Source organism: Chiloscyllium plagiosum, unplaced genomic scaffold, assembly GCF_037043375.1.
Source record: "Chiloscyllium plagiosum isolate Xiang-an unplaced genomic scaffold, Cpla_swu_hap1 HiC_scaffold_12, whole genome shotgun sequence".
Taxonomy (NCBI): Eukaryota; Metazoa; Chordata; class Chondrichthyes; order Orectolobiformes; family Hemiscylliidae; genus Chiloscyllium; species Chiloscyllium plagiosum.
Genome location: NW_028270150.1, coordinates 49,211,375 through 49,231,731, shown reverse-complemented (window position 1 = coordinate 49,231,731; position 20,357 = coordinate 49,211,375). Strand labels below are relative to the sequence as shown.

General features: G+C 40.5%; 1 protein-coding gene across 1 annotated transcript in view; it reads left to right on the top strand.

Annotated features, from left to right (window-relative positions):
- Positions 1-2,388: 2,388 nt before the first annotated feature.
- The window catches only part of LOC122555182 (immunoglobulin superfamily member 3), a 54,188-nt gene continuing 36,219 nt past the window's right edge, over positions 2,389-20,357 (top strand). The window contains exon 1 of the mRNA XM_043700920.2: positions 2,389-2,820. Within this exon, the coding sequence (XP_043556855.2) occupies positions 2,745-2,820 (76 nt within the window). The 5' untranslated portion in view covers positions 2,389-2,744. The remainder of the gene's footprint in view (positions 2,821-20,357) is intronic.

The following is a 20,357-nucleotide window of genomic DNA, read 5'->3' as shown; positions in this document are numbered from 1 at the left end:
CCAGTTCACTTATTATCTGTCACTAGAAAAATGTTAGAGTACACTATAAAGAATGGAACAGCAGAACATTTAGAAATATATAATATAATCAAGCAGGATTAGTTTCAACATGCAGAAGTCATACCTGAAAAAAAATTAATGAAATTCTCTAAGGAGATAACACGTGTGATAGATAAAGGGGAACCAGTAGATGTCATGTATTTGGATTTCAAAAAGACATGTAACAAGGTACTGATTCCAAGCTACTTAATAAGAGCCTATGGTGTTGATATGTTAGTATCTTAGTACGAACAGAGCATTGGCTAACTAATATAAGACAGATAGTTGGGTTAAAGATGGAAACCTAGAACTACAATTATATGCAACATATATCAATATATAAATAACCTGGAAAGAAGTCAATGTACTCTCACTAGTTTTATAGGAGACACAAAAATAGGTGAAAAGGCAAGTTATGAGAATAATATAAAGAGTCTACAGAGAGATATAGACAGGTTCAATGAGTAAGTAAACCTTGGCAGATGGAATATAATGTGGGAAAGTGTGAGGACACATTACTTCGGCAGGAAGAATGGAGGAGCTGTATACTATTTAAATAGAGAAAGAAAGAAACAGTATTCAGGGAGTTGGGTCTTCATGAATCATGATCAACAAAAAAGCTAGCACACAATTCAATAGGTAATGGTGAATGCCTTTATTTCAAGGAAATGGAATGGAGTACCAAAATAGGGAAGCCTTTCAAAAACTATTTGGCACTAGTTTGGTCACACCTAGAATACTGTGAACCACTTTAATCCCCTTATTTAAGGGAAGAGATACTGGCATTAAAAGCAGCTCAGAGAAAGTACACTAGGTTTATCTCAGGCATGCGACAGCCTGAGTAGAGAGGGGCTGTATCCATTGAAATTTAGAAGAATGAGAGGTGATCTTATTGAAGTACATAAAATTGTTAGGGAGCTTATTAGAGTAGACATGGAGAGGTTCTTTCACCCTGTAAGACAGTCTAGTTCCAGACGACATGATTTCAGAGTAAGGGGCCACCCGTTTAAGACAGAGATGAGAAAGAATTTATTTTCTCAAAAGGTAATGAATCTGAGGAATGTTGAGTTTTGATTGGTAAGTATATTCAAGGTTAAGGTAGATAGATTGTTAATCGGTGAGTCAAGGGTTATGGGAAAGGGGCAAAAAGGTGGAGTTGAGGATTATCAGATCACTCATGACCTCATTGAATGTCAGAACAGATTCAATGGCCCACTTCTACCCCTATTTCTTATGGTTTTATGATCTTACACATGTAGCGATTGTACTCTCTCAAATGTACAGCATGCAGAGATCACACTCTTTCTCATGCACAGACTATACATCAGGAAGTGATGGTATAGTGGTAATATCAGTGACCAATACTGCTGGCTAATGTTCTGGGGATATGTGTTTGCATCCATCCATGGCAGATAGTGAAATTTGCATTCAGTAAAAATCCATAAATTAAAGCTAATCTAATGGAGATTATGATGTGGAGGAGCCAATGTTGGACTGGGGTGGACAAAATTAAAAATCACACAACACCAGGTTATTGTCCACCAAGTTTATTTCGAAGCACCTTACATCTTTAAGGCATTGTCTGAGCTGCGATGTCACCTTTTTATATTAAACCGTAATTTATCTCGGGAATGTGACTTTAATGAACCGAAACCTGTAATCCATTCTAAAAGATGAAAGACTTAACAACAATTTAGGTTTGTTCAGTATATCATTTCAGTTGCATGACACTGTAATTTTTTGCTATAAATTCTGTGTCTTATGCTTTTACTCCACAACCACCCGATAAAGGAGCAGCACTCTGAAAGCTAGTACTTCCAAATAAACCTGTTAGACTATAACCTGGGTATTGTGTGATTTTTAACTAATGGAGACTGTGAATTGCCTTTTTTTAAAAAAATATCTGGTTCACTACTGTCCTTCAGGGAAGAAAATCTGCTGTTCTTACCTGGCCTGGCCTACATGTGACTCCAGACTCATAGCAAACTGGTGGACTCTCAATCCCTTCTGAATAATTAAGGATGAACAATAAATGTCTAGTTAGTAACGTCCAGAAATTACATACATCTACTGCTAAATCTATATGTGCACAGATCACAAGCTTCAGTGTAACATGGTCTTGCAAGATCTTTCAAACAGGTCACTCAATACACACTCACAGATGAGAGACCGTTTCTGTCACTCACACTCAGACATCAGTGTCTCACACATTGGTTTCTCCCACATGCTCTCTCTCCAATATCAGAATCTAATTTTCCCAGGCAGCCGCTCCCTGTATTAGTAAACTTCCGGAACCTAAACTCTTCATTGACACCATGCCAGTTTAGAATCACTGCTGGCGAGATATTGTGACCCATTTACGTAGAGCTCAAATTGGAAACGAGGACAAACGGGAGAACACAATTCACACCCAATGAGCCTTGCTTTCATCTGCTGCTACAGAATCGATTTTCCCGGACTGAATTGTTTTTTTTAAATTGACATGAACTATATTCAGCACGTTGGAGAAAAGATTCGTTCCGGGCTGACTTCTCTTATAATGTCACGACATCGAAAATATACTTCAACCACTTCTGCTGTTCAGTGGTTTTAACCATTTCAGTCATAATTTTGCTGAACACCGCGGTTTGTCTTTCCCCCAGCTATCTCTGCGCGGATCAACCTCGTCTACAGCTGTCTTCTGGTCAAACTGCTGTCTGACTGAGATGGAACAGTCCTGTTTTAAAGAGACATATTTGAAGATTGGAACTTTGCTTGTGCTTTCGTTGATTCTTTCATTGGGTGAGTAATGTTTTTTTTCTTTAACTGCAGGCACTCGGCGCTATTACCAGCCCTGTCTCAAAATATCATACCTGCATGGTTCTCACTTAATCTATTCCAGAAATACTAGTTCGAGAAGCCGCTCCCCTTTTTTTTAAAAGAATGGCTCAACGATAAATGATTAACTTGCAGTAGTTGTAAAACAATTGGAGCAGAGGCAATCAAAATTAAAGCTTGCTGTCATGGCAATTGTTCTGCACTTCAGAAAGAAATACTTTCATTTATATAGCATCTTCCATGGTCTCAGGACACCCTTTTATATTGAATGAAGTGCTTCGGAGCTGGGGGCAGTGTTGTGCTACAGAAAGTGTCAGTAAATCCTAACACTGAGCAGGTAATCACTTTCAGTCATGTTGATTTCGACGTAAGTATGAGTCAGGACACTGGAGAGAACTCCCTTCCTCTGTCCTCAGGTCTGTTGACACCTAACTGAGAGGGAAGAATCGCTGATTTGAAATACTGCACCACCCTCCGTCTGACACAGAGGTGTGTGCCCAGACCGCTCGGCAATGGGAGTTGAAGCCTCAATCTTCTGAACGCGGGCGTGAAACTGCCATTTATGCAAGGGAAAAGATCACATTGCAACCAGGAACCTGTCACATTTCAGTCTAAAACGTGCAATAGACAGCAAAGGCTCTGCTGCACACTGATTACATAATCAAATACATATAACTGGAAACAAAGATAGCCAATACTGGAAACCGCTGGGAAACAGGCAGGAATTCTTATAGGCTTTCCTCCAAACAGGTTGTTTGTTCTATACTAAACAAAAAAAAAGTACTGCTGATGGAAGAAATCAGAAACAAACAGAAATTGTTGGAAAAACTCAGCAGGTCTGACAGCATCATTGGAGAGAAAGCAGAGTTAATGTTTCAGGTCCAGTGACCTCCTTCAGACCAGACTTGTTTGTTCTATATGCATGATTTGTTCTATATATTTGGTATGTTCAAACCCAGGAAAACATTCCTACAAGAGATAAACGTTTCTGTGGCCAGCAGCGGAAAATCAAATTGGTGTGTTGCCTCCCTGGTGCCAGGATCAAGGATGTCTCAGAGAGGGTGCAGAATGTTCTCAAGGGGGAGAGGGACAAGCAGGAGATCATTGCATACATTGGAACCAAGGACATTGGAAGGGAAAAGGATGAGGTTCTGAAGGGAGAATACGGAGTATTAGGCAGCAATTTAAAAAATGGGTCCTCGAGAGTAGTAATATCTGTATTACTCCCGGTACTATGAGCTAGTGAGGGTAGGAGTAGGAAGTTAGAGCAGGTGAATGCATGGCTGAGGAGTTGGTGTATGGGAGAAGGATTCACATTTTTGGATCATTGGAATCTCTTTTGGGGTAGAAGTGACCTGCACAAGAAGGATGGATTGCACCTGAATTGGAAGGGGACTAACATACTGGATGGGAAATTTGTTAGAACTGCTAGGAAGGATTTAAATGAGTAATGTTGGGGGGGGGGGGGGGGACCCAAGGAAATAGTGAGGAAAGAGATCAATCTGAGACTGGTACAGCTGAGACAAGAAGCAAATCAAACAGTTAGGGCAGGCAGGGACAAAGCAGAGAACAAGATTGGACTGATAAATGAAACTGCGTTTATTTCAATATAAAAGGCCTAACAGGAAAGGCAGATGAACTCAGGGCATGGTTAGGAACATGAGACTAGAGTATTATAGCAATTACAAAAACATGGCTCAGGGATGGACAGGACTGACAGCTTAATGTTCCAAGGTATAAACGTTACAGGAGGGATATAAAGACGGGGCAAGAAAGGGCAGCACAGTGGTTAGCATTGCTGCCTCACAGCACCAGAGACCTGGGTTCAATTCCCGCCTCAGGCGACTGACTGTGTGGAGTTTGCACATTCTCCCTGTGGCTGCGTGGGTTTCCTCCTACAGTCCAAAAATGGCAGGTTAGGTGAATTGGCCATGCAAAATTGCCTGTAGTGTTAGGTGAAGGGGTAAATGTAGGGGAATGGTCTGGCGGGTCGGTGTGGACTTGTTGGGCTGAAGGGCCTGTTTCCACACTGTAAGTAATCTAATCTATAAAAATATGGAGGGGAGTAGCGTCCTTGATAAGGGACAGCATTACAGCTGTATTGAGGGAGGATATTCCTGGAAATGCATCTAGGGAAGTTATTTGGGTGGAACTGAGAAATAAGAAAGGGATGATCACCTTATTAGGATTGTATTATTGACCCCCTAATAGTCAGCGGGAAATTGAGAAACAAATTTATAAGGACATTTCAGTGCAAAACTTGACCTACTCTTGAAAAATAAAAGACAGGGTGAGTGACTGAGGTGTCTGTGGGGGAGCACATTGGGCCAGCAACTATACTTCCATTAGTTTTAAAATAGTGATGGAAAAGGATAGACCAGATCTAATCATTGAAGTTCTAAATTGGAGGAAGGCTAATTTTGACAGTATTAGGCAAAAACTTTCAAAAGCTGATTGGAGGCAGATGATCGCAGGTAGAGGGATGGCTGGAAATTGGGAAGCCTTCAGAAATGTGATAACAAGAGTCCAGAGAAAGTATATTCCTGGTAGGGTGAAAGGAAAGGCTAGTAGATGTATGGAATGCTTGATGACGAGAGAAATTGTGGGTTTGGTTAAAACAAAGGAAGCATATGTCAGATATGGACAGGATAGATCGAGTGAATCCTTAGAGCATAAAGGCAGGAGGAGTATATTTAAGAGGGATATCAGGAGGACAAAAAGGGGATATGAGAATCCAAAGGGTTTTTACAAATACATTAAGGACAAAAGGATGACTAGGGAGAAAATAGAGCCCCTCAAAGATCAGCAAGGTGGCCTTTGTGTGGAGCCACAAGAGATGGAGAGATACTAAATGAGTATTTTGCATCAGTGTTTACTGTGGAGAAGGATAGAAAAGATATAGAATGTAGGGAAATAGATGGTGACATCTTGAAAAATGTCCATATGACAGAGGTGGAAGTGCTGGGTGTCTTGAAATGCATAAGTGGATAAATCCTCAGGAACTGATTGGGAAAGTGATTGCTGGGCCCCTTGCTATGACATTTGTATCATCGATAGTCACAGGTGAGGTGCTGGATGACTGGAGGTTGGGTAATGTGGTGCCACCATTAAAGAAAGGTGGTAAGGACAAGCTAGGGAACTATAGACCAGTGAGCCTGATGTCTGTATTGGGCAAGTTGTTGGAGGGAAGTGTGAGAGAAAGTATGTACACGTACTTGGAAAGGCGAGGACTGGTTAGGGATAGTCAACATAGCTTTGTGCATGGGAAATCATGTCTCACAAACTTAATTGAGATTTTTGATGTAGTAACAAAGTGGATTGATGTGGGCAGAGTGGTAGACGTGATCTATTTGGACTTCAGTAAGGCGTTTGACAAGGTTCTCCATGGGAGACTGATTAGCAAGGTTAGATCTCATGGGAATACAGGAAGAACTAGCCATTTGGATACAGAACTGGCTCAAAGGTAGAAGACAGAGGGTGGTGGTGGAGGGTTGTTTTTCAGACTGGAAGCCTGTGACTAGTGGAGTGCCACAAGGATGGGTGCTGGATCCTCTACTTTTTGTCATGAATATAAATGATTTGGATGTGAGCATATGAGGTATAGTCTGTAAGTTTGTAGATGACACCAAAATTGGAGGTGTAGTGGACAGTGAAGAAGGTTACCTCCGATTACAACAGGATCTTGATCAGGTGGGCCAATGGGCTGAGGTATGGCAGATGGAGTTTAATTTACATAAATGTGAGGTAATGCATTTTGGAATGGCAAATCGGTGCAAGACTTATACACTTAATGGTAAGGTCCAAGGGAGTGTTGCTGAACAAAGAGACCTTGGAGTAAAGGTTCATAGCTCCTTGAAAGTAGAGTCACGGGTAGATAGAATAGTGAAGCAGGTGTTTAGTATGCTTTTGTTTATTGGTCAGAGTATTCAGTTCAGGAGTTGGGAGGTCATGTTGCATCTGTACAGGACATTGGCTAGGCTACTTTTGGAATGTTGCGTGCAATTCTGTTCTACCTATTGGAAGGATGGTGTGAAACTTGAAAGGGTTCAGAAAAGATTTGTAAGGATGTTGCCAGGGTTGAAGGATTTGAGCGAAAGGGAGAGGTTGAATAGGCTAGGGCTGTTATCCCTAGAGCATTGGAGGCTGAGGGGTGACCTTATAGAAATTTATAAAATCATGAGGGGCATGGATAGGGTAAATAGACAAAGTCTTTTCCCTGGGATCGGGCAGTCCAGAATTAGAGGGCATAGATTTAGGGTGAGAGGTTAAAGATATAAAAGAGACCTAAGAGGCAACTTTTTCACGCAGAGGGTGGTACGTCTATGGAATGAGCTGCCAGAGGATGTGGTGGAGGCTGGTACAATTGCAACATTTAAGAGGCATTTGGATGGGTATATGACTAGGAAGGGTTTGGAGGGATATGGGCCGGGTGCTGGCATGTGGGACTAGATTGGGTTGGGATATCTGGTCAGCATGGACAAGTTGGACCGAAGAGTCTACTGTACATCTATATGACTCTTTGACTCTACAACCGTCCAGGTAGGAACAGTAACTGTTGTCTGAACAAATCTGCTGAAGGCGAAGCACTTTTAGTCACATTTATTATCTGCAGACACATTATAGATATCGCAGTCTAGATCTTTGTGTAATTACTTATAGATTAGGCTTCTTTGAAATAGTAGTGAATTTACATTGCAAGTCTTAACTGCCTTGTTTAAATATTATTGCACAAAGTTGACTGTTCTTGACTGTGTGCTGACAACTGATCTCTAACCAAAACTGACAAGATATTTCAACACATAATGAATAAATAGAGTGTGATTCCTTGTTTGTGGTAAGATCTTGGGATACTGATGTTTCTAGTTTATAAAAAAAAGAAAAAGAGACTAGCATTACTATTATGCTTTTTATTACCTAACTACTGACTCCAGCCCGCTCCCTGGTAACAGTCTGAGACTAAGCCAGTTTATTCATAACATTGACATCACATTTGATCCCAAGAGGAGTATCCATCTTTATATTTATCCCACCTCTAAGACTGCCTATTTTCACTTCCGGAACATTGCCTGACTTTGTTCCACCTTCGTTCATCTACTGTTGATACCCTTATCCATGCTTTCATCATATTTAGGCCAGACTTTTCCAACACACTTCGTGCTCATCTCCCCCATGCTGGCCTCCATAAATTTGAGATCATTAAGTCTCAAATACCTGTCTTTTTAACTCAAACGAGTTCAATTATCGAGTCTTGCACAATAGGTGTCCATGCCTTCAGTTGTCGAGGTCACAATCTTTTAAAGTCCTTGCTTATACCTCTCTGTCACTCAATCTCGTTTTCCTCTTTTAAGTCACACCTTAAAACTATCTTTTGACCTCTGATGAGCTTATTTCTCTTTTTGTATCTGTGTATTGTATTTTGCTTTAAAATACTCCTACAAAGTACCTTTTGGATTTTTATTATGTTGAAAGTGCTATTGTTGTGGGTAAATGAACACAAGTTACCTTTTAATTTAGCTATTTATTTAGAAGTCTCGCAGACAATCAAGTACTGAAACAATGATTTAAACTTTATTGCATGTAGCAACCAAAATAAGACCGCTCATGTAAGCGAGTTAAGCCTCACAGCACCAGAGGGAAATTGAGAAACAAACTTGTAAGGAGATCTCAGCTATCTGTAAGAATAATACAGTGGTTATGGTAGGGGATTTTAACTTTCCAAACATAGACTGGGACTGCCATAGTGTTATGGGTTTAGATGGAGAGGAACTTGTTAAGTATGTACAAGAACATTTTCTGATTCGGTATGTGGATGTACTTACGAGAGAAGGTGCAAAACTTGACCTACTCTTGGGAAATAATGCAGGACAGGTGACTGAGGTTTCGGGGGGGCACACTTTGGGGCCAGAGACCATAATTCTATTAGATTTAAAATAGTGATGGAAAAGGATAGACCAGATCTAAAAGTTGAAGTTCTAAATTGGAGAAAGGCCGATTTTAACGGTATTAGGCAAGAACTTTCGAAAGCTGATTAGGGGCAGATGCTCGCAGATAAAGGGACAGCTGGAAAATGGGAAGCCTTCAGAAATGAGATAACGAGAATCCAGAGAAAGTATATTCCTGTTAGGGTGAAAGGAAAGGCTGGTAGGTATAGGGAATGCTGGATGACTAAAGAAATTGAGGGTTTGGTTAAGAAAAAGAAGGAAGCATATGTAAGGTATAGACAGGATAAATCGAGTGAATCCTTAGAGTATAAAAGCAGTAGGAGTATACTTGAGGGAAATCAGGAGGGCAAAAAAGGGGACATGAGATAGCTTTGGCAAATAGAATTAAGGAGAATCCAAAAGATTTCTACAAATATGTTAAGGACAAAAGGGTAACCAAGGAGAAAATAGGGCCTCTCAAAGATCAGCAAGGTGGCCTTTGTGTAGAGCCACAGAAAATGGGGGAGATACTAAATGAATATTTTGCATCAGTATTTACTGTGGAAAAGGATATGGAAGATATAGACTGTAGGGAAATAGATGGTGATATCTTGCAAAATGTCCATATTACAGAGGAGGAAGTGCTGGATGTCTTGAAACACATAAAGGTGGATAAATCCCCAGGACCTGATGAGGTGTACCCTAGAACTCTGTGGGAAGCTAGAGAAGTGATTGCTGTGGCTCTTGCTGAGATATTTGTATCATCGATAGTCACAGGTGAGGTGTGCCGAAAGTCTGGAGGTTGGCAAACGTGGTGCCACTGTTTAAGAAGGGTGGTAAGGACAAGCCAGGAAACTATAGACCAGTGAGCCTGATGTTGGTGGTGGGCAAGTTGTTGGAGGGAATCCTGAGGGATAGGACGTACATGTATTTGGAAGGGCAAGGACTGATTTAGGGATAGTCAATATGGCTTTGTGTGTGAGAAATCATGTCTCACAAACTTGATTGTGTTTTTTGAGGAAGTAACAAAGACGATTGATGAGGGCAGAGTGGTAGATGTGATTTATATGAACTTCAGTAAGGCGTTCAACAAGGTTCCCCATGGGAGACTGATTTGCAAGGTTAGATCTCATGGAATACAGGGAGAACTAGCCATTTGGATACAGAACTGGCTCAAAGGTAGAAGACAGAGGGTGGTGGTGGAGGGTTGTTTTTCAGATTTGAGGCCTGTGACCAGTGCAGTGCCACAAGGATCAGTGCTTTTTGTCATTTACATAAATGATTTGGATGCGAGCATAAGAGGTACAGTAAGTAAGTTTGCAGATGACACCAAAATTGGAGGTGTAGTGGATAGTGAAGAGGGTTACCTCAGATTACAACAGGATCTTGATCAGATGGGCCAGTGGGCTGAGAAGTGGCAGATGGAGTTTAATTCACATAAATGTGAGGTGCTGCATTTTAGGAAAGCAAATCTTAGCAGGACTTATACACTTAATGGTAAGGTCCTAGGGAGTGTTGCTGAACAAAGAGACCTTGGAGTGCAGGTTCATAGCTCCTTGGAAGTGGAGTCGCAGGTAGATAGGATAGTGAAGAAGGCGTTTGGTATGCTTTCTTTTATTGGTCAGAGTATTGAGTACAGGAGTTGGGAGGTCATGTTGCGGCTGTACAGGACATTGGTTAGGCCACTGTTGGAATATTGCGTGCAATTCTAGTCTCCTTCCTGTTGGAAAGACATTGTGAAACTTGAAAGGGTTCAGAAAAGATTTACAAGGATGTTGCCAGGGTTGGAGGATTTGAGCTATGGGGAGAGGCTGAACAGGCTGGGGCTGTTTTCCCTGGAGCTTTGGAGGCTGAGGGGTGACCTTATAGAGGTTTACAAAATTATGAGCGGCATGGATAGGATAAATAGGCAAAGTCTTTTCCCGGGGGTTTGGGAGTCCAGAACTAGAGGGTATAGGTTTAGGGTGAGAGGGGAAAGATATAAAAGAGACCTAAGAGGCAACTTTTTCTCACAGAGGGAGGTACGTGTATGGAGCGAGCTGCCAGAGGAAGTGGTGGAGGCCGGTACAATTGCAACATTTAGAAGGCATTTGGATGGGTATATGAATAGGAAGGGTTTGGAGGGATATGGGCCGGGTGCTGGCTGGTGGGACTAGATTGGGTTGGGATATCTGGTTGGCATGGACTGAAGGGTCTGTTTCCATGCTGTACATCTCTATGACTCTATTTGTCTGTTACCTGTTGATGGTGGAATTTAGTTACAATTCCACCCAAGTGTCCAGAGTTCAATCTTTGTAAAATGTTGTTTTTTGAAGTTCGACTAATAGAGTTCTGATGTTCGATTCCTGCACAGTTTTGTTGTCCTTCAGGTTGATGATGTGATATTGTTAAATCCAATTCCCTAGAGTGTAGGCACTATGGGCAATTTAGCTTGGTCAATTCACCTGACCTGCACATTTTTGGATTTGTGGGAGGAAACCGGAGCACCCGGAAGGAACCCACGCAGACATGGGGAGAATGTGCAAACTCCACACGGAGAGTGACCTGAGGCGGGAATCAAACCCAGGTCCCTGACGCTGTGAGGCAGCAGTGCTAACCACTGAGCCGCCGTTCCACCCTATTTATTGGTTATTGATCATTCTTTGGATACTTTCATCTAAATTATTGACTACTCCTCTAAAACCATCAAGTCTGCAGCTTGCCTCCTTATCAGAAGTACCAACAACTTCCCTCTTCCTTGTTACATTTAGCAATGTCTGTGTTTGCAGACATAGCTTTCCTGTGAATAACTCCTTAAATTCTTTCCTGTGAATAACTCCCTAAATAAGGCAGTCAGTTATCACAAAGATGTCAAAACAGTTTTGTTCATGTAGCTCGACTCCTTTTTCTTCCAGATGTAACTAAATGTACATATTACAGAGGAGGAGGTGCTGGATGTCTTAAAACTCATAAAGATGGATAAATCCCCACAACCTGATCAGGTGTACCCTCGAACTCTGTGGGAACCTAGGCAAGTGATTGCTGGGACCCTTGTTGAGATATTTGGAACATCGATAGCCACAGATGAGGTGCCAGAAGACTGGAAGTTGGCTAATGTGGTGCCACTATTTAAGAAAGGTGGTGAGGAAAAGCCAGGAGACTGGTGAGCCTGATGTTGGTGGTGGGTAAGTTGTTGGAGGGAATCTTGAGGGACAGGATTTACATGTATTTGGACTGATTAGGGATAGTCAACATGGCTTTGTGCATGGGAAATCATGTCTCACAAACTTGATTGAGTTTTTTGAAGAAGTAACAAAGAGGATTGATGAGGGCAGAGTGGTGGATGTGATCTATTTGGACTTCAGTAAAGTATTCGACAAGGTTCCTCATGGTAGCCTTGTTAACAAGATTAGATCACATGGAATACAGGGACAGCTAGCCATTTGGATAAAGAACTGGCTTGAGGGTAGAAAACAGAGGGTGGTGGTGGTGGTGGAGGGTTGCCTGTCAGACTGGACACCTGTGAACAGTGGTGTGCAACAAGGATTAGTGCTGGGTCCACTGCTTTTCATCATTTATATAAATGATTTCGATGTGAACATAGGAAATATAGTTATCAAGTTTGCAAATGACACCAAAATTGGAAATGTAGTGGACAGTGAAGAAGGTTACCTCTGATTACAACAGGATCTTGATAAGATGGGTCAATGAGCTGAGGAGTGTTGCAGATGGAGTTTAATTTGATTTTGAGTTTGAGATAAACATTGGCAAAGACATTTTGGATAATTCCTTAACTCTTCATTGATATCATGCCATTGGATCATCTTTTGGCTGCCTGAGGAAGCAATGAGATCTTGCTTTAGCATTACATCTGAAAGGCGGTACCTCTGATATATTATTGTACTATCAGAATGGCATGAGAAGGTCACCTTAATTTTTAGAACATATAACAATACAGCGCAGATCCGGCCCTTCGGCCCTCGATGTTACGCCAACCTGTGAACTATTCTAAGCTCATCCCCCCCCCCTACACTATCCCATCATCATCCACGTGCTTATCCAAGGATTGTTTAAATCTCCCTAATGCAGCTGAGTTGACTACATTGGCAGGTAGGGCATTTCACACTCTTACTGCTCTCTGAGTAAAGAACCTCTGACATCTGTCTTAAATCTATCACCCCTCAATTTGTAGTTATGCCACCTCATACAAGTTGATGTCATCATCCTAGGAAAAAGATTTTCACCTTCTACCCTATCTAATCCTCTGATCATCTTGTATGTCTCTATCAAATCCCCTCTTAGCCTTCTTCTTTCCAATGAGAACAAACCCAAGTCTCTTAGCCTTTCCTCATAAGAGCTTCCCTCCAGACCAGGCAACATCCTGGTAAATCTCCTCTGTACCCTTTCCAATGCTTTCACATCCTTCCTGTAATGGGGTGACTAGAACTGTACACAATATTCCAAGTGCAGCCGCACTAGCATTTTGTATAATTGCAGCATGACATTACGGCTCTGGAACTCCTCTACCAATAAAACCTAACACACCGTATGCCTTCTTAACATCACTATCAACCTGGGTGGCAACTTTCAGGGATTTATGTACATTGGCTCCAAGATCCCTCTGCACATCCACACAACCAAGAATCTTTTCATTGACCCAGTATTCTGCCTTCCTGTTATTTTTCCCAAAGTGAATCACCTCACATTTGGCTGCATTGATCTCCATTTCATGTTCAAACTCTGGAATGAAACTGGAACTCCGACATCAGAGTCTGCACCAATGAGCCATTGCTGACACGCCGTTTGATGTTGTATGCTGAAAGGGCCAAATGATAAAGTTTATCACATTATTAGCAAAACAGTGTAGTTTGAAGTAAGTTATTGTAACTAATTGACTAAAGGAAAGACAGAAAGTAAGTTGAACCTTCTGTTCAGGCTTGTGCAAGCTATTACAAGGTGTATGTATGTGTGTGTGTATAGACATGTGAAGCAGAGCTTCACATTTGATGTGCAGTTCAATCTCAATTAGTCATGATTTGGAGATGCCGTTATTGGACTGGGGTATACAAAGTTAAAAATCTCACAATGCCAGGTTATAGTCCAACAGGTTTAACTGGAAGCGCTAGTTTTCTGAGCACTGCTCCTTCATCAGGTGGATGTGGAGTACATGGTTGTAAGACACAATTCTGTGTCTTACAATCATGTACTCCACAACTACCTGATGAAGGAGCAGTGCTCCGAAAGCTAGTGCTTCCAATTAAACTTGTTGGACTATAACCTGGCATTGAGATTTTTAACCATCTCAACTATATTATTAGGATGTTGGTGGTATGTTACTTCAATATAAAGAGCTGAAAATGTGTTGCTGGAAAAGCGCAGCAGGTCAGGCAGCATCCAAGGAACAGGAGAATCGACGTTTCGGGCATAAGCCCTTCTTCAGGAATCTTATGCCCGAAACGTCGATTCTCCTGTTCCTTGGATGCTGCCTGACCTGCTGCGCTTTTCCAGCAACACATTTTCAGCTCTGATCTCCAGCATCTGCAGCCCTCACTTTATCTCTACTTCAATATAAAGCCAAGATTCATGGTGCAATTATTTATGATTTGCTTATTAGAACCTAAAATTACACACCATAAGAAGGATCAGAACTTGCTGGCATATCTTGTAGTAAGCTCCTATTTCTCCAGTTCTGTGCCATTTTGTTCTACAAGAGTGAGCAAAGTGTGTCAGCGAATGGCCTGAATTTCTCTGAAGGTTTTGTAATATAGTTATGAAATGATATTGAATAATTGGCACTAGTAGAAGATGTGAGAGGCTTACAGCAGTGCCAATTGTATGAGATGAGATGTTATACATGCAAGCTAGGTATGTGTCTGTGAGTGATGGGTTGTGGCAAATTTGGCTTATGGCATGGTTTATTTGATATGGCATTTAGTCTTTGTAGGTACAAGGATGTTGGCACAGTTCCTGTTCCTCTTTTGTGCTTAAGGGCCTATTTAATTTACAATGATAGAGGAACAATCACTAGAGAGTCTTAACAAAAAGAGGTTCTAGTCTTAACAAGATATAGATATTGAAAAAAAAATGTATGTGACAGTTGCACTGGCTAGTTAGACTTTGTTACTAAGACTATTTGAAATCATAAATAACACATCTGTCACCTTCGAGCTATTCTCTCAGTACCCCCATCCATCCTGTATTAAATCATCATAGATTAGGTGGATGTTAATGTTTTTTCCAACATTAACCTTTTCAGACACCTTACCCTATTCACCATATCTCTGAAAGATTTTTTTCCCATTAATATTTTATGCATTCATTTATAAAACTACATTTAACATAATTCCATCTCCTGCCAGGTCTATAACTTTACAAATTCAGGTAGCCTGGAGGTATTCCAATGTTTCCAGAATGCATTCTTTTTTGACTTAGAAAATTGGGAGGTCTTGGGCTTGAGCACTGATGACCTTAATTCTGATCTTGATCATGCATTTTCTGTGAAGTATGTTGCAACTGGAGGACCATTTATCTCTTGGACTTCCTTTGCAATAGATGTTGTTTCTGCCAAATAACGTGGTTGATCCATTACCTTATCTGGAGGACACTTATCTCCTGAACGTCTTTTTCAAAAGAACACATCCCTACTGAACCAGGAGTTGCCAAGCTACAACATTTGAGAGACCTTTAATATCACGAATTTCCATCATGGCAGATGGTTAATCTGTGGAAATAAGTACTTTCTTCTTTGCAGTTCCTAGGCAGGATTTCAAAACTAGATATATTCTTTACAATACCATCTTAAATATGTGGACGTTGGTCTGGTTTTCATAGAATTATGCAAATTTTGTTCATGCAAATATTTACTCTCAATGTGCTGATAGATTGGTTAACATCTGTAACTCCTTACTTCACTTCTTGATTAGATTGGGTGTCTCCATTTGCACTCCTTGATTATCGTACTAGTGCAAAAGATATTTTCACATCGTTAGTTATGGGACTGGAGAATTGCTGCATTATCTCTGTCACTGACACTGTTCATTTTGCTTTGGAGTACAAAGATTTGAAATGTTTCTCTTCATTCCCTGACATAATATTTAAATCTGCAATCACAAATTGTTCTGCAGACAGTTTCGCTGTCTGAGCAACTTCAGTTAAGCATTTGCTCACGAACTCGAACGGGATGTACTGCGTATTCTTGTTTTCAGAATTTGCTTCTGCTTGGAGAATCTGCAAACCAAATGTTATACCATGATGATCGACGTGGAGAATGTTTCCAGCCTACCTGTGTGGTTGTAAATTTCCTTCCTGACAGTACTAGACAGTTCTTTTACGCCAACATAGATCATCTCAAAAGATACTTTTTGTTTTTAGTTCCACCATGAGTTTGTAAAGCCTAATGAAATTTTATACTAGTTGCTCTTGGACCAGATGGACAACAATAGTTTGTTCCTGTACCAGTTGTTTTCTGATTCCAAGCTATTTGAATAGTCATAGAAAAACTTGATTCCCTTGAGTTGTTCACTGTCTTTTGGGAGTAGCTGAGATAAAGACGTAAGTTTAGGCTCAAAAGTGAGAAGTGTTGATGTGAAGCATGTATACTGCATATGCTCTCAACTTTCTTATGTTACTTGTGTTGCAGAATAATTTGCAGCATATCTTTAATCCTGAGAATTATACCCTCTGGACTATATTGTTTAATTTCTGTAGGCTGTTTCTTTTTTTTTTTCAGTCATGGTATTCGATCTGCTAAATAATTACAATCAGCCTGAATTAATCTAAAAAAAAGGGGGGACATTGACATAAACAAGTTCTGTCAAATTTGAGTCATTTGGATCATGAATTTCCCTTAGGATTTCTTTTATAAGGCTTTCCGTTTCTGCATGGGTTTCCTCCGGGTGCTCTGGTTTCCTTCTACAGTCCAAAGATGTGCAAGTCAGGTGAATTGGCCATGCTAAATTGCCCTTTAGTGTTAGGTGCATTAGTCAAAGGGAAATGGGTCTGGGTGCGTTACTCTTTGGAGGGTTGGTGTGGACTTTTTGCGCCGAAGGGTCTATTTTCACACTGTAGGGAATCTAATCTAATCTCTTATGAATTCTGATTTCAAAGTTCCAGAGGCAGAGATAATTCATAGAGATGATTAACAAAATGATCAAAAACAGGGATTCTCCTGATTGCTGAACTCTTCTATTAAATCTCGCTGTTTCAAGATTTTTTTCTCTTTAAGGTTAAAGTAATTGTCAAAAGATTTCAGATCTTCATCAAATTTATCCATGCCTTTTTATGTTTTGATGATTTATAATATCATCAGCAGTAGGTACTATTGAATACAACCACCTACTTACTTGTTCAGCATGTGATTTAATGTTAAGTTTGAAACAATTCTACACCTTAAAATCTGTGGACCCAAGATGTCCAACTCTGTGATCAAACAAAGTTAAGTCTTGAATGCATTATTAGTTTTCTTGCTGTGTCTTCTTATTGTGATTATTTATTCTTATTACTTAATATCTCACATTTGACAGTATCTTTATGATGCTGTGAATTTTGTTTCCCTTGAAGACTTGTACTTTTGTAAATTGCAACGCTGTTTTATCTCAGCCAGAGACTCATAGAAATGTACAAATTGAAAACAGATCCTTCCGTCCAACTCGTCCATGCTGATCAGATACCCTAAATTAATCTAGTCCCATTTGCCAACATTTGGCCCACATCCTGCTATACCCTTCATTTACATATACCCATTCGGATGCCTTTTAAATATTGTAATTGTACTAGCCTCCACCATTTCTTCTGGCAGCTCATTCCATACACGCAGAACCTTTTTGTATGGTTGTCCCATAGGTCCCTTTTAAATTTTCTTACTCTTGCCTTAAACCTATGCCCTCTACTTCTTCTAAGTTTTTTAGCTTGTAAACAGTTTAGAATATCAATTCATTTCCCTTTTTTTGGAAGTTTTTAATGATATTAAATAATAATGTTTATATAACCATTTACTGGGGGGCTTTCCTCTTCATTGTGACCAAAATAGAGGTTCCCAAAATTTTGCAGGCAAAATGGATATTTCTTCCTTTTCCACAGGCAATGTGGATGTGTTCCCTCCTTTCACAGCTTAATTCATAATGGATGTACTTTTCAAATACAGTTTTGTGCCTGCAACCTTTATACATGCTCCTGCCCAGAACCACTGTTTAAGTTATTAGTCTGTCAATGTATTTTCAAAATCACTGTTAGGAAGTGGATGTTGCTAGCTGGCCCAGCATTTATTGCCCATCCCTAGTTATCCTTTGGGTCATGGTGGTGAGCTACCTTCTTGAACTATAACAATCTATTCAACATTGTAGCCCCAAAGAGTTCTTCTTTTAGAATCTACATGATTTTAGCTTGGAAATTGTCCCTTTTGTCACCTTAACACAGCCTTCTGATGCTTCCAACACTGGGACATCAGTACAAAATATACCTGTGACCCTTCTTTCCACCATGGTGCCTGTGTCTCTTGGTGCCTGTTCAACATAACAGCAACATTCACTGTGAACTTTATTCATTATTTTCACTTCTCGTCTTCTCATCCTGTTTGATTTTTGAGCCATTAATTTAAAGTTTCATCAATTGCCCAAAAAGGATTTTTAACTTTACTTTTGAAGGTTCGATATATTTGCCCCCGAACCGGGAATGCTTTCTGATGGAAATTGTAACTGTCAAATGTGATTAGTCTTTAAGGTTTTGCATCCCACACACTTCATCTGTGCATCTTGCCAGGACTGACATAACGGCTTTAGCCTGAATGCTACTTCTCTCTTGTTGGACTTGACATGAGTTCCTGCTGATCACTACCTTGTTCAAACACTTGGCAGCTGCTGACTGTCTGGTTGACTAATTCTTAAAGCTATAATGAACTTTAGAGCTGTCCACTTACTTGGTTTCTGGAAATTTCGGCTCCCAGGTAAGCTAGAATTTTATCATCTTGCTCTTTGCAATATTCAACGACGTCAACTGCTGGTCATCACATTGTATTTGTGAGTAGGAGAATGCTGCTACTATTCCCCTTTCCTTGAGAACTGTATAGCCTGGTATGAAAAAGAGTTTAAAGCTTTGTTCTGACTAATCAGAGGCTGAAAAGAAGGAATTGTTCCACTGCTTGTCACCTGGCCATAACTAGACAAATTTGCACAGACCATGTCACAACACTGAGTTGCACCAAAACTGTTAAAAATGACCAATTGCCAATTGTTGTCATGTGACTACGTTTGAAACTTCATGCTGGTGATTGTCTGCTATCTTGGCAGCCATGGTTCATTCAGCCTGCACTCACCCATTGTTCCAGCACATTTTCACCCAGCATGTCAAAGCGGAGTGTGGCTGCTTTCTGACAAGGGCTGGCTACTCTATAATGACTACTCTCTATTATCCAACCACACTTAGCTAGCATGCACCTAACCAGAACCAAACTAATATAAGGACACCATCAAGTACACCAGAGACTGGAACAGTGATACTGCTGCCCAAAGGAGCTCACCAGTAAGTGTTCCCATTGCTGGAGCTCCACTGAAATTTTAACAACTTGGCTATCATGAGTCCATAGCCTTTACCACAGAGTTCAAAAAAGACCTCAGGAGGAAGAGAAAGTGAAATAAGAAAAGAAAGGCAGGAGACAACTGGTACAGTACAATTCTCGGCAGGCTAGCTGTGAGCACTGCAGTTGACTCCAAATCCCGTGAATAAACTTCCAAATCCCAAATATTTGACAATTCCCTACTTCACGATTCCACTGTAACAGGTCAGTAGTGTACAGTCAGTCAAGGATTCAGTGCTGGATAGCACATCATTATTATTATGATTAGAAGACAGCATAAGGTATGCATTCTGCCTGCATCTTTAAGTGTGCACATCACAATCCATGCATCTGCTCTCCGCGGTTATTCAAAGTAGCTCTTTGCATCTGTATGCAAGTTGTGTAGCCGCAAACACAAGTTGTTTTCCATGTCTGACTGCAGATTCCACATCTGGTGAGGATCTTGAAGTCTCTAATGTGCACTATTTTAGCAGTTATCACATCTTCTCAAATAAACAAGCTGAAATAGCACAAAAGTGGATTCATAGATCATTATTTATTGAAGGAAGACAAGTGGCGGCCTCTTTTAAAAAGCAATTCATTTATTTATCAGACAGTGTTCCAAATCCTAATAGCAATTGCATAAAAGATTCCCCCATAGTGTTTTTCACTAATTCTTTTGTCAGATTAAACAATTTAAATGTGTAAGAACCCATTGCATGTTCATAAGATCATAAAACCTAGGAGCAGAAATTAGGCCATTCAGTCTATTTTGTTTGCTTTGCCATTCAATCACAGCTGAAGAGTATCTCAACCCCATTCTCCTGCTTTCCTCCATAACCCTTGATCCCCTTGATACTCAAGAACGTTTCTATCTCAGTCTTAAATACACTCAATGACCTGGCCACCACAGCCTTCTGTGGCAATTAATTCCATAGATTCACGACTCTCTAGTTGAAGACATTTCTCCTTATCTCCATTCTAAAAAGTCTTCCTTTTACTCTAAGGCTGTGCCCTCAGGACCTAGTCTCTCCTACCAATGGAAAGATCGT